This window comes from Acanthochromis polyacanthus, chromosome 11, assembly GCF_021347895.1.
Source record: "Acanthochromis polyacanthus isolate Apoly-LR-REF ecotype Palm Island chromosome 11, KAUST_Apoly_ChrSc, whole genome shotgun sequence".
NCBI lineage: Eukaryota > Metazoa > Chordata > Actinopteri > Pomacentridae > Acanthochromis > Acanthochromis polyacanthus.
The window spans coordinates 24,698,860-24,712,583 of NC_067123.1; the positions used below are offsets into that span (position 1 = coordinate 24,698,860).

At 40.6% G+C, this 13,724-nt stretch overlaps 1 protein-coding gene across 4 annotated transcripts in view; it reads left to right on the forward strand.

The window, feature by feature from the left end:
• The first annotated feature begins 1,098 nt into the window (after window positions 1-1,098).
• fhod3a (formin homology 2 domain containing 3a) overlaps window positions 1,099-13,724 on the forward strand; it is a 59,110-nt gene continuing 46,484 nt past the window's right edge. For 3 of the 4 annotated variants that reach the window (XM_051955832.1, XM_051955833.1, XM_051955834.1), the window contains exons 1-3: window positions 1,100-1,673; window positions 8,356-8,465; window positions 12,843-12,910. In XM_051955832.1, coding sequence (XP_051811792.1) covers window positions 1,509-1,673; window positions 8,356-8,465; window positions 12,843-12,910 — 343 coding nt within the window. In that variant the 5' untranslated portion in view covers window positions 1,100-1,508. Of the gene's footprint in view, window positions 1,674-8,355; window positions 8,466-12,842; window positions 12,911-13,724 lie in introns of all 4 variants that reach the window. The other variant, XM_051955835.1, reaches the window with a different exon arrangement.

Consider the following 13,724-nt stretch of genomic DNA (forward strand, 5'->3'; position numbering starts at 1 on the left):
CTGTGTGCCTTTAAACTGTTATTCCAATTTTGGTAAAAGTGAAAGCCTCAAACTGATCTCTCCTTCAGTATTATGTGTCTGACATCATGCCATCTTCAAATTTTTCTGCTGCAACTCATCAGCCATTTTCTTCATGTAGGAGTAAAAGAAAAAAGGGAAGATAAATAATTCCAATGACAAAAACATGTTTTACATTTTACATTTGAGTAAAATAGCAGTTGAAAAACTGGAAAACTTTAAATTGACTTTCCTTGAAATTAAGCATAGTTCTTTAGAGAGAAATCTAATTAAGTAGATTCAACTTAACCAGTGAAGCTAATATTGTTAACTGAATTTGGATACTCTAGTTGAGCACTACCACTTGAAACAATTCACTTACATTGATAATATGTATCACATTTTTCTGCAGATACACATGTACTTTTACTTAAGCAGAATTTTAATGCAGGACTTTAACTTACAATGGAGTGTTTTTACATTACTGCTTTGCTGCTTTTGCCTCAATAAAGGCTTTAAATGAATCTTCCATCACTGTTTGGAACTAGGAATGTACCACTCTACAGTTAATACGCTGAGAAGAGCGTCTGCTGTACTTGTATTTAAACATTTTGACCACTAGAGGTCATCATTGGTCAAGATTGCTCTGACTTGCAGCAAAACTTCTAACAAATAACAACAAATGTCTGTCCCTGTATAGTTATATGGAGTTATAGAGCCGTTATATGTTGTTATAATAAATGTTCCTTTCATATTATTTGTCACGACCTTAACAGAGTCATATCATTCAGTTGGGATCTTCTCATTAATCTGTCACAAGTTTTCCACATAGCCATTGCTTTATGTAGGCTATGTGTGTATTTTTGTTCCAAAGTTGTGTCCATCCTCTAATGATGCAATGTCGTCTTGGGTCATCATTTTCTGTCAATATATTTGTGTGTTTTTTTTTTCTAACTAAATGTATCGCAAGGATTAGTGCAGTTCATTTTCATATGGAGAGCCACCGCTAAGCCGGAGACAGTGATCCGAGGGGAGGAGGGAGATGAGGCAGAGGGGAAAATAGATACGGTGCGGTGGAGGAGGGAGGCAGGGAGGGAGGGAGGTGGATTTACTGGGACTCAGACAGACAGCAGACCGGCTGTCCCAAGCTGCGCTGATCCTTCACTCTCCGGCACCAAAGCTGGAGTCCGCCTGCTGCCACCTGCCTCTCCGAGAATAACGCGGCGGCATCACAAAAAGCACACAGCAGATTATTATTATAGTATTTAAACTAATAATAAAAAAGCGAGGAGGCGACGTCTCGTGCCGGATTTCTCGGGGGGCATCCACTCCCTTTCCACTCGTGTCCTGTGGGAGGACGGACGGGCTGCGCGCAGGACGCGCTTGACGACCGGAGGTTTGTTGTCGTTACCAGGAGCAGAGCGCACAGCCAGCAGAGCAGAGCCGGTACAGCTCTCCTCTAAACCGGGCTGCCTCCCCCTCCTCAGAGGAACCACTTGCATGGATGCACCATGGCCACGTTTGTCTGCAGGGTTCAGTTTTTAGATGACACCGATCCGTTCAACAGCACCAATTTCCCAGAACCGACCAGACCGCCGCTGTACACCTTCAGAGAGGATATCCCCCTCATCAACCAGCTCGCAGGCGTCCACCGGCTCCTCAGAGCTCCACACAAGGTAGTAACCAGCTCATGAAAGCATACATGCATGGAGAACGAGCGATCTACCACAAAGAAATAAGATTACCGATGTTTCCTGTGGGTTTAAACACACTTTCCAGCAGAACCACCCGAGGCTGAAGTTGTGCACTTCAAGCCAATCAAACTTCCATAACCACCATTCAGAGGCTATTTCGAGAACACATGTAGGCACAACTGATTGGCTTTCCAGGCTGGGGAGTGAAACAAGGCTGCAAATGTTTGCCTGGAAGCCCACAGCAACATGAAACATTTGCTTCACTTGCTTTGGATTAAACCTCCTGATTTAATCCTATGTGGGCACACATTTGCTGCACTGAAGTGCCACTGAGCAAAATGCTGGCCCACCTCCAGCTCTGGTAAATCTCAAATCTCACTCTTGACCTCTCTGTTGAGGGGAAATTAAAAAACATCCCTTTGTGAATCTCTAAAGTGAATATACCTGCTGTATTTTTTTGCCCTCTGCCTTGCATGTAGCAGTGACAGGTGGCTGCAAATGCACCGATGCAACTAGATATACCCTGAGTTGCATCATTCGTCTTGTGTCAGTCATGATGCCAAACAGCAATCCAAATAAAAGATGATCACTTTTAGTCAAAGTCTTTAACCCTCCTGTTGTCTTCATTTACGGACACCAAAAATATTGTTTCCTTGTCTGAAAAAAATCCCAAATTCAGCAAAAACAATCCCCAAATTTCTGAAAATTTGCAAAACCTTCAAGATAAAAATTCCAATAATTCCTTCAAAGTTTCCCTTGAAAGTTTTCTTCAAAAAAAATCTTCCAAATTTGGCAAGAAAATTCTTGAAAATATTTTCCAAAAAATGAGTACAAATCTTCCAAAAAAAAAATCTTAAAAATGTCTAAAGTGATTACATGTGTATCAGTAAAACTTCTAATATTTTCTTTAAGAACATTCAGAAAAAATCTAACAAAATCCAGTGAATTTCATTACATTTTTTGTAACATTTTTTTTCCACCCAAAAATTTTCAAAAATTTCCCCAAAATGTCGAAAATGTGAACATCAGAAGTTTCACTGTGAAAATATATATATATTTTCCACATTTTCAAACGCTAAAACAGGTCAATTTGGCCTGCAGGACAACACGAGGGTTAAAATATGAAGGAAAGAAGTGTGAATTTCAGCAGCAACTTAAAGCAACCCAGAGAAGAAATAGCAACACATTCCACACCGACAAGGTTGACTTAGACACACAGACAGCTGCAGACACCCATACAAGTGGAGCAGATACAATACACAACCTCTTTATTATTATTATTAGTTTTACATATGCTCTACTTGTAAGTGTTGATTGAATAGAGAGTAAAAGTGAGGCACAGAATGATAAAATGAAAAAAAATAAATCTGCTGGCACACAGTCCTGACAGCAAACCAGCGTTGAACAGCAGAGTGGTTTTCCAAACCAGTAGATCTTCTGCTGCCCCATCTTTAAAAACCACAAAACAAATGAAAAATGGCCCGCAGCACAGAAAAGCTTATGATTACAACCTATACACGGACAGATGGCGCAGCCTGCGTTCGTGTTTGCAATTTTGTTCACATCAGCAGGAAGGCAGCGCGCAATGGCAACTGGATATTGCGCTTAGATTATAGGGATGAAACGGAACGGTTGCAAATTTGCCCGCCAGACTGTCCAGATCTAAAAGTCGGTGCTTATAAAGGCTTGAGTGCTATTATATTATTGGAAAATGTCAGTTTTTGACTCGCTTTTTGCGTCACTTCTTAGTCTGCCTTTGTTAAAACGCTCTTTGTCTCATCTTGTTTTAACCTTCTGTGCTCTTCTCTTAGAAAAGCCTGCTGTGTTATTATGCTGTGATGGCAGAGCTCTGTGTATATGTGGCTGGGCTGCATGTAAAGTATAGGTCACTTGTCCCAGAATTCCTGTGGCCGGGGCCTGGATCCCTGCGACACTTTGTTCTCCTCACTTTGGGTGCCGTGGTTTTCCTGACCTCGTCCACCATCTCCTCTTCCACCTCTGTGACCACGCACCAGTTTGTACACATAAACACACACACACATAAGGTTAGAAGGGGCTGCCAAAGCTAAATCAGTGTGCTTCTGCTCTGTGTGTCTGGGATGTGTCATTTTGTCAAAGCAAAGAAGTTTCTTTTTGATTCTCACAGAGGAGGTCATCATTTTTCCTTCTTCTTTAAAGCCTGAAGTGATCATAAAAGGTTCAGCAAAGGTAATCAAATTTGGTCAGAAGACAAGTGATACATGTGTGGCTCAGTGCGAGAAGCTTCACCATCAGTCAAACGGCTACAATTCTGCATTGAAAAAGCCTCCAGTCCCTGAAAAGAACAATAAAGAACAGACTTCACAGCTTCACTTTTATTTCATTACCAAAGGGCTCCCATTAAAGCAACATTGGGAGATTTAATGGCCGTGTAGAACACACCCTTCCTACGTCCTCTTCAAACAGCACGCTCCTCTGCGGCTCAGATTTTGACACCAAAAAGTTCTTGCAAACTTGTCGTCTAAGTTACGTAAGGGTATCGTTAACTGTCGACCGGCGCTGATCGCCAGCAGGCTGGGTGTTGTTTTAACATGGAAGTAATTACCCCTCCTCCCCCTGTCTCCCCTCTATTTCTTCTCTGCTTCGCTCTTTAGGGAGAATTTGATTAAACGAGTGCAAAGTATACTAGACGTTAAGTGTTTCGCTGGCCCGTCCTGAAGCCTCGAACTGCGAAGAGCCTGTGGTTCCTTTTGGAGCCGCCGCTCAGCCACGTCCAGTGTGATGTGTTTTGTTATGTTATTACTCCCATTACCCACACCAAGTGTTTTAGGAAAGAGACCACGTTTGGAGGGCAAGCTGCTAACTATATTGTGTTACGAAGGGATCGCTTCTTGCTGTCCAAGCAGTAGTTGTATGATTGAGTAATTTGAAGCAGAGCAGCAGTAGACAGCAGGCGGCTGAGGTGACGGTCTGTCCCCAAGATTCAAGAGTCAAGATTCAAGAACTTTATTGTCATATACACAGCAGGAAGACAGTGGTTGCCCTGTTTGGCGAGTTCCCTTCACACGACTGAATTCACAAATAAAATTTAAAAAAAGAGTTACAAATATAGTCTTTGTGAAAATGTTAGCATCTTGTGCAATGCTGTCATATGTGAACAGGTGAGAGGTATGTGTAAAATACTGCTATTTATAGATATTGCAGGTGAGTCAGTCATTTAGAAGCCTGGTGCCCTGTGGATATGTGTTAGACAGAGTGGTGGATTCTCAAGGAAGTGAGCGGAAGGTTCACTAAAGTGCTAAAGAGGATTACACAGACTCTCTGATACTTTAGGAAAGAACTTTTTTTTCTTCAATATTACACCTTCTCTACTAAATTGACAGCCCTATGTATTGGAATGATTTTTTTTTTCTTTATTGCTTTCCCTAATTTCAGGGTTTTCTTTGTCAAATTGTTTCTTTTTCTCATGGTGGCTGTAGATCAGTGGGTTGTCCAGCAAAGCTGGCAGTTTGATCCATATGCTGAAGTGTCCTTGGGCAAGACACTGAACCTTAAGTTGTTCCTGATGGCAGGCAGACACCTTGTATGGCAGCTCTATCGACTGTGTATGTGAATGGGTGACTGGAAAATGATGTAAACTTTCTACCTTAGAGCACTGCTAAGATAGAAAAGTGCTACACTGTAAAGAAAACTATATATAAAAAAGTTGAAATTTCAGAGGCAAAGATGCTAGAAATATTCAGTTAAAAAGTGAGAAATACTGTAGCATTCAAAAATTGGGAAAATAATGTAAACTATCTGTAAAATAATGATGTTTTTGATGACTTAAATACAATGAAACAGTATAATTTTACAGTCACACAGTAGAAGAAAAATGGATTACTATTAGAAAAAAACAGATTTTTGTTTTGTGCAGTTTTGTGTTTTTTTTTACAGTCAAATTTACATTAATACTTTTTCCTGAGACTAAATATTACCTGGATTTTTTAAAAATAATTATATATTTTTAAAAACGATTCAGCATTTTTCTTTAAAATGACAGCAATTATATGTAAAATGATCATATTTTACTGATTTATATGAAGTTTAAAAATCTCATTTTACGATCAAACATAAATAAAAACAACATTAAAACTAAAAAAAACAGAGATTCTTGATGTGGACATTATTTCCGTTTTGGTCTGTTCACATGTGGAAATACGCTTCTTTAGTGACTTCATTATTTTTAATCTCTAATTTAATTTTTTAAAAAGGAAAAATCTGGAAAATAGTGTTAAACTGTTTAGTATATTACAGTTGAAAACAGTTTAAAATGCGCTAATTTTTTACAGTGTAAACCATTTACCATTTCCACTGTCTGATGTGGAAGTTTGGATGGAAGAAAAAAAATGCTGAATAATGCAAGCAGATTGTCCTTAAGAAATGCTTTTGTCTTATTAAAAGCGGGGCAGTGGGACAGGCCATGATTATCCCCCACCCACTGTCTCCACCCCTCTGTGCTTCAGTCGGAGATTTACCAAATCTCACATGCACGAAACGTGAATAACAATAGCATGAAACTTGCATTTAATACTTGCTGGAACTGGGGATGAAGTCCACAGATTGTACTTAAAATATTTTCACTAAAATGTTTGTGTCTTTTCTTTGTTTGACTTTTTGAAACAGGCCAGCAGCCAAACAGCCTCTAGAGATAGCAGCGTGGTCGGGTTTATATTTAGTTCCAACACAATGAATCCCTTTCTCTCTGCTGATCCCTTGACTTTTCCTCGTGTGTCATTTTAATGTTAACATTGGTGGCTATGAGTGAAATGTCTCTTCTAAAAATTCATGCTCCTCTCAGGATGAACTATAATGACCTTGGTGACCTGACTCTTCATGCTGCAACGTCAGCATACCAGAAATGTTAACACTTTGGTGTGAAACTTGCAAAAGTAGCTACATCCTCATCCGCCTGGACTCTACATTGTGTTCTAATTTGCAAATGTTTGCTTTGCATGCTAAACTAAGCCAGTGATAGCATTTAGCAGTAACGGGAAGATTACTGTCTCCCTGATCTTCCTCTGGAGGGACTCCTCTCTTCGTTATTGGTAGCATTTGTTCATTTGTAGCAGTTGAAAAAACTGTAGCTATGACAGCATTTTAATCATCCAAAACAACTACAATTGCAATTAGGGATGTGTCCAGTGACTGTGTTTTCCTTGTGGATTAGCCACTGTATTTGGCACAGATGGATTAATGTTGTTGTGACAGAATGAGAGTAATTTGGAGTGGTATCCAAAGTCACCTTGGTTCATTACGGTGCATGATTGCTTCTGGGTTGCTTTCGGCATGAAAAATCAAGGATTCTGACTTCTTAGAGTGTGCTTTGTAATAATTTGGCCTTGGCAGTGCCCCCCTTCAACTTCATGCCCTTGCGGACACACCCACCCTGTAGCTCCTGTGCGCATGCTGCCTCTGAGCAGAGTAAATATAGCAAGGTTATATTTATGCTGTGAGTCCATCCGACAGTCCGTCTCTCTGTTTCCGACTAAAAGGAGGGACAGACAGAGAGCAGCAGCAGGTCTTGTGATCTGCGGTCTGAACAGGCCAGAGACTGTCGTCAAGCATTTTGAATGGATGGCCGAGTGTGTCTGTGTGTGTGTGTGTGTGTGTGTGTGTGTGTGTCAGGGGGCATTTGGCAGCACACCAGACCCCAAGCTAGGTTAAACCCACCAGTACCGCTGAGCCGCTAAATGCCAATGCATGACTCTGATCTCATTTACCTATTCATACATGAGCAGCTTTAACAAGAAGCTGCAAAACTCCGAGCGGATTGTTGCAACACAATGATGTAAGTTGCTTTTTATGGCTTGTCCCTGGGATGGCTGCTCGCACCTGCTATCAACTTGTGACTGTACTCATAAACATCAATGCCAGTGGTGTGCAGAAATATTACTGTGCACCTGGTCTCGAACTCAGCAGGGTTTCCCATTACACAGCGGAGTGGGTCAATTTTGACGTAGGCTTCTCTCTGCAGAGTTGCCATAGATCATGGCGTGGGCGCAAGATTGATCTGTTCTCGAGATGTAGAACACAGAATCAGCACATATCAGCCATGAGCATAAATGTACATGTGTTAATTCTATATGTGGGAATAACTCAAACATACAGAGACCTAAAATAGGCTGAAACTTCATATTGCGGACAATTTAAGCAATATTCAAGTTTCACATTTCCCGCGGATGGAATTTAAATGCACTGAAATCTGTCTTTCTTACTCTGTGTTCCACTTTGGTTTCATGTTCTGCAGCCTTTATTTCCAGTTAATTTAACTGCTTTGTAATGCAGAAAGAAAAGCCACACTGTGGATGGTTCTCGCTCTTTTCACAGACCACTTGTGTTCAAAGCCCTGCCCCGTAAACAGGCTTTATTTTATAGGCTCAAATTGTTTTTCAAAAGGGTGTGAAACATGGATATGGAAAGGGGACATTAGAAAAAGTCAGCCCAGTGGATACTGTCATGCTTGTGGGTGTTTTGTATGTGTACATCCCACTGCAAAGGACATTTCATATGCTGTTTCATTGCTTAATTAAGTATAAATTCAAATTTAAACAGGGATACGCTTATGTTGTGCTTCGTTTTGTTCAGTTCAGCTAAATGCATTATCTTTTGTGTATTAAAACGATTTCTTTCTGTCTCCGCATAGCTCGATGACTGTGCACTTCAGCTCTCCCACAATGGAACCTATCTGGATCTGGAGTCCTCTCTGGCTGAGCAGAGGGACGAGCTGGAGGGCTTTCAGCAGGATGACACAGGGTGAGACAGAATTACATTTATACCCTTTATAGAAAACAGGCCTGTCTTCTTTCTCTCATGACCAATCAAAATATACCCTAATAAGACAAAATGATCAGCTCTGTTGCTCTCCCTCACACACATATTTCCTGAGTTTCTTCATTCTTATAAAATGGGACAAATCACAAGCTGCTGGATGTGGATTTCTTGGAAGTACAAGTTCATGGAAAGTATGAAACACGATGGAAATCAGGACAGATGTGCCCTGCCTGCAGCAGGAACAGCTCTTCCCTTGCTGGTGAAATTGCAAATGCAGTTAACACTAAGGTCAAATAATTAATTAGTTTCAATTTGAAATTGCACTTTCAAGTCAAGCAATAAACAAACTGCAGAGGCTGCAATTTAGAATCTAGATAATGCACTGTGTCTGACACAGGATTTATTTAGTTTCTTGTATTTACTTTTAATTTAATTGTTTTACCTACTGGACTGCACAGTGGTGTAGTGGTTAGCACTTTTGCCTTGCAGCAAGAAGATCCCCGGTTCAAATCCCGGCCTGGGCCTGGGATCTTTCTGCATGGAGTTTGCATGTTCTCCCTGTGCGTGTGTGTGTGTGTTTTCTCCTCCCACAGTCCAAAAATATGCTGAGGTTAATTGGTTACTCTAAATTGCCCGTAGGTGTGAATGTGAGTGTGATTGTTCGTCTGTGTATGTAGCCCTGCGACAGACTGGCGACCTGTCCAGGGTGTCCTCTGCCTTCGCCCGAGTCAGCTGAGATAGGCTCCAGCACCCCCCGCGACCCTAGTGAGGATAAAGCGGTGTATAGAGGATGGCTGGATGGATGTTTTACCTACCATGTAATAAATATATGTCTCATTCTTAGGTAAAATTGTAATGGAGTCTCATGATCCATTACATTTTCATTCTATTGTGCCATAAATATTGAACTAAAGCTTTTACAAAATACCATACATTACAATATGTATTAGAAAAATTTCAGTTAGATATTTTCCCTGTGTTGTTCAGCCCTGGTTCACACACTAGTCAGCTCGCAAATGAAGCAGAGTGATTACTTTGTATAGTAAAAACTTTTGAGTCCCTTAAATCTCTCAGCAGTGATGATGCGTCTCTTTAGGTGAACGAGTGAAATGCAAATCTGCTACTAGAGTTGAAAATTGAGCTGAATATTAGATGATGGATGATAAACCACTTTAGAGCTTCACACACATTTTGTCTTTGGATCAATTAGTAGAGTGCTGCTTAAACAATGTGATAATATACCGGTAGTCTTTAGTGATTTGCTGCTGACTTCCAGTCTGACTTATTATTCTGTATCAGTATGTCAGCACATTAAACTCTTCCTGGGTCGCCTGGAAATGTCACCATAATTTTCCTGACAGCATTTTGGCTCCTCTATAGCTCTCTGCTGACTAAGAAGTATATTATTTTTTCTGTATTGTTAGTGGAAACTGTCACTACGAAACATAAAGCTATACAATAGGTTGCGGGAAATAAATATTCTGGAAATGTTGCCTACATTTGTTTCCACAGTTATGCTTTTGTGACATGACCGTATGCTTTCTGCTTTCAGATATTAATGCTGCTTAGCAGGAAACTAATTAAGCCATGCAATTATTGCACCTATCATACCAAATAACATTTAGTAATGCTTCAGAAAATGAGTTATATGGCGGGTTGCTGAAAAAATGACCACAAAATGTAGCTTACATTGTTTTTTAAAGTGGTTCTTTCTTCATAATTTTATTATCTTGTCTGTAGCAACTACTGTGACAAGAACACTGATTCACGCTAGTTGGCCGGTTCATTTTATGTTAATGCTGCAGGAAAGCTACTTAAAAAACTTAGGGGTTATGAAACAGCTGGGCTTACTATACCTAATATTACTCACTACTTGTGAGCTTACTAACTGTTGCTTTCACAAAAAACATTGTTGCCTAACTGCAGCTAGTTTGCCTGTTAGTCTCGACAGCTTCATTTTGCTCTCTACTCTTAATGTCAACTAGTCAGAAAGAAAGCAAAATTACAACATCATGCAGTTATCTAACAGTGTAGCGATATTACAAAACACGACAGAGAAGTTATACATTAGGTTTCTGAAAATAGATATTCAGGAAATGTTACCTACTTTTGTTTCCATAACTTTGCTTTTGTGACATGACTAAACCATTTCTGCTTCCAGGTATGCAACAATGCCAACTTGCAGGACAGCAAGTTAAATTAGGAAACCATACAATTAGCTAGAGACCAAATTAAGTGTAACAATGTTACAAAACAAGTTATCCTACTACACCAACTGCATGATTGCTAGATGTTTCTTTAACAAAGAGCCACTGTTGTAAGTGTTGTAACTTTAGCTAATGAGCTGTATAGCAAACAGGGGAAGATCACAGCTTCAGCTTTGCTGTCAGCTGAAAGCCTTCGTATACACACAGCACGGCCACACAGAGTGTACACCAAGATGACAGCTGTTAACTGGCTGCATGTGTGTGTGACAGTGTGTGTTTGTGGCGAGTTGTGGTATGTTGATGTGTTTGGGACGGGGGCGGCTGCATGATAAGCGATGACTGACCCACAGAGCTGAGTTGCTGTCTGTGTCTGTTTGTGCTTGTTTCCATGTGTACGTTTATTTGTTTGCTCGTCAGTAGCCTATCCTTTCAGTGCACCTGGTGAGCCGTGGGACAGATGATCGACAGGTGAATAGAGGTGTGTTTGAGTTTCTGAAGTGGCTGAGATGTTGAGGAACTGGTTGGACTGGATGGGCTTGTCTGTTGTCCTATCAAACCTTTTACCAAGGTCGTACTGAATTGACAGCCGGAAGTGAATCGCATATTTGGCTTGGGTTTGACCCCTCCATGGCAAAGCGTCAAAGATGTTGAGGATGGATGCTTTTTACTAAACCCGTCCTTCCTTTCCCACGCTTGGATGAGCACAATTTATCTAGTGTCAAAAATAAATAAACCAATTTTCTGCCTCACACCACATGTTTTATTTATGCTCTAAACTCAGGTTGCTCCAACATCTTAACAGTATCTTAGAAACAAGCATTAAGTGGTGGATGTAAATTCTGTGCACCAGTTGCAACAGCCATATTCTTTATTGAGATAGGTGATAGTTATATTTTCCCTTCTCCAATCATACAATAATAAGTACAGTTTTGCTTTGATTGTATGCATGACCATTACATACGCTGGTCAAATGTGAAATAGAACGTGTTTTTATAGCACACATATGTTTCAAGGTTATTTTTTCTAGTTTTTTGCTGAAAAACTGAATCTGAAACTGCTTTTTTTTTCTTTTACTGAAAGAAATGAGCAGATTAGTGTAAATGGATTTTCTCACAGAATTTATGTTCCCACACATCAAGAATGTGTTGTGATTCCAGCTGTGGCAAGACGCTGCTCACCACAGTTGACAGTAAACAAAGTCCTCTGGTGACAAGGATAGCTCAGCTTCCAAAGAAAGAAAGTGAAGAGAAAGTGGGAAGAAAATGGCTGCAGACTGTGATGCACGTTCATCTCCCTCTTAACCCTTTTGACCTTTGTAACATTCAAAATATAATAGGTAGAAGTCAGCAATATACTAGATAAGATAAACCAGATTGATCTATCACTGGGGAAATCCACATATATGGATGATGGGGCTTCATTTGTGTCCCCCAGTTCTCTGCTTTGACTGCGAGTCTCACACAATACATTATCAGACAATGAAGAAGAAATGAATTTGTTCTATCAACATCTCAACAGATTGTGTTAACATTTTTGCTCTATTTCCCAGCAAAGCTGATAGCAGAGGGATAAGATGCCAGCTGCTCTCTTGTTTGGGTGTCTGTTTTCTTTAGCACATGTTATCCATAATGTGTGTATGGGCTGTCAGGGTAGTGCTTTCCCTGCTTGGTTTGGATGGTATCAGTATGTTAGTGATTGAAGCCACTGATGAGTTCCAGATTGGAGGATAAGGGCGAGGGATAGGAGAGAGAGTTTGAGTTGCGCTCAAAACGGCATCATACTTCACATTGATTTTTATGTGGAGGCAGTGTTTTCTCACTGGAAATATGGTGCGTATGAATGTGTTCCTTGGCATGATGGCATGTGGAGGTGTGTGTTGTGTCTGCTGCAGTCCTGCCGTCTGTCCTCAAGGCTCAGATGAGTATCAGTATGGGGGTACAAATTTAATGCGGGCCTGTGTTTGTCTGCATCATCCCCATCTTGTGAACTGTTTTGCTCCCGCTTCTTAGTTTGTCTTCAGATGTCTTTTCACACACAAGTAAATGTTAATTAGCTTTGACTAAGTGAAAACCTTCCTCAGCAACCAGACAATATCCTTTCCTAAAAATATTTTGGAACCAATAGTAATTCTGCTCTGTTGTGTCTCTCTTAGTACCAGAGGGAAGAAGCATAGCGTTATTTTGCGGACCCAGCTGACCGTCCGTGTGCACGCCTGCATCGGTGAGTACAGTCTGACATGTTTATGTGCGTTAACGGATGTTTCTTCCTGGATGCACACACATACCACGCGGTCAAACACATCAGCGAGTCTGAGAACACACTGTACCACACGTTCAGATGGCTGTCCTGGGATTTACAAGCAGTGCTTTTCAGACCTGAGACCTCCCACTCAGAAGCAGAGTTGATTAGTGTGTGAAATTTCTCTAAATTTAATCTGGTACTTTCATCACGTCAATAATTGTGTTAAATGTTTGATGGGAGCTTTTACATGTTGAAAGAGACAAGTGGCTGTCCAGGGATGTCAGTATGTAAGTGTGATCACAGTTTGACTCTGCTGCTACCTTCTGCTGAAGTCTTCACTGTGTGATGCGCTTCACTCTTCTCAGTTTGGTGAAGAGGAGGAAGGACGAAAAGACAGAGGGAGGAAAGACTGACAGTCACTGAACGCGAGTGGGTGGGAAAAGAAGGCGATGACAGCACATAATCAAAAATATGTCCTGATAAGAGAGGGAGAAAGAGAGATTTACAAGGGGAAGGGTGGAATTATATGAGATTGAGTCGAAGGGCAGCATGGTGTTACGCACAGAGCCAACTAATCTGTTTTATCACGGTGTTATAACATGTCTTTGTCTCTGTTTGAAGGCCATGTTGGATAAACATCTAAATTGTTTTGTGATGAGAATGCAACTAACAAAATCATTCATGTAGGCGTAACACGTTAGTGAAATCATGATCACATCAGCCAAGAGAATCATGTAGACACACATGTATCACACCGCTATTTTCACCCCTTGATGCTTATTGTCACAAATTC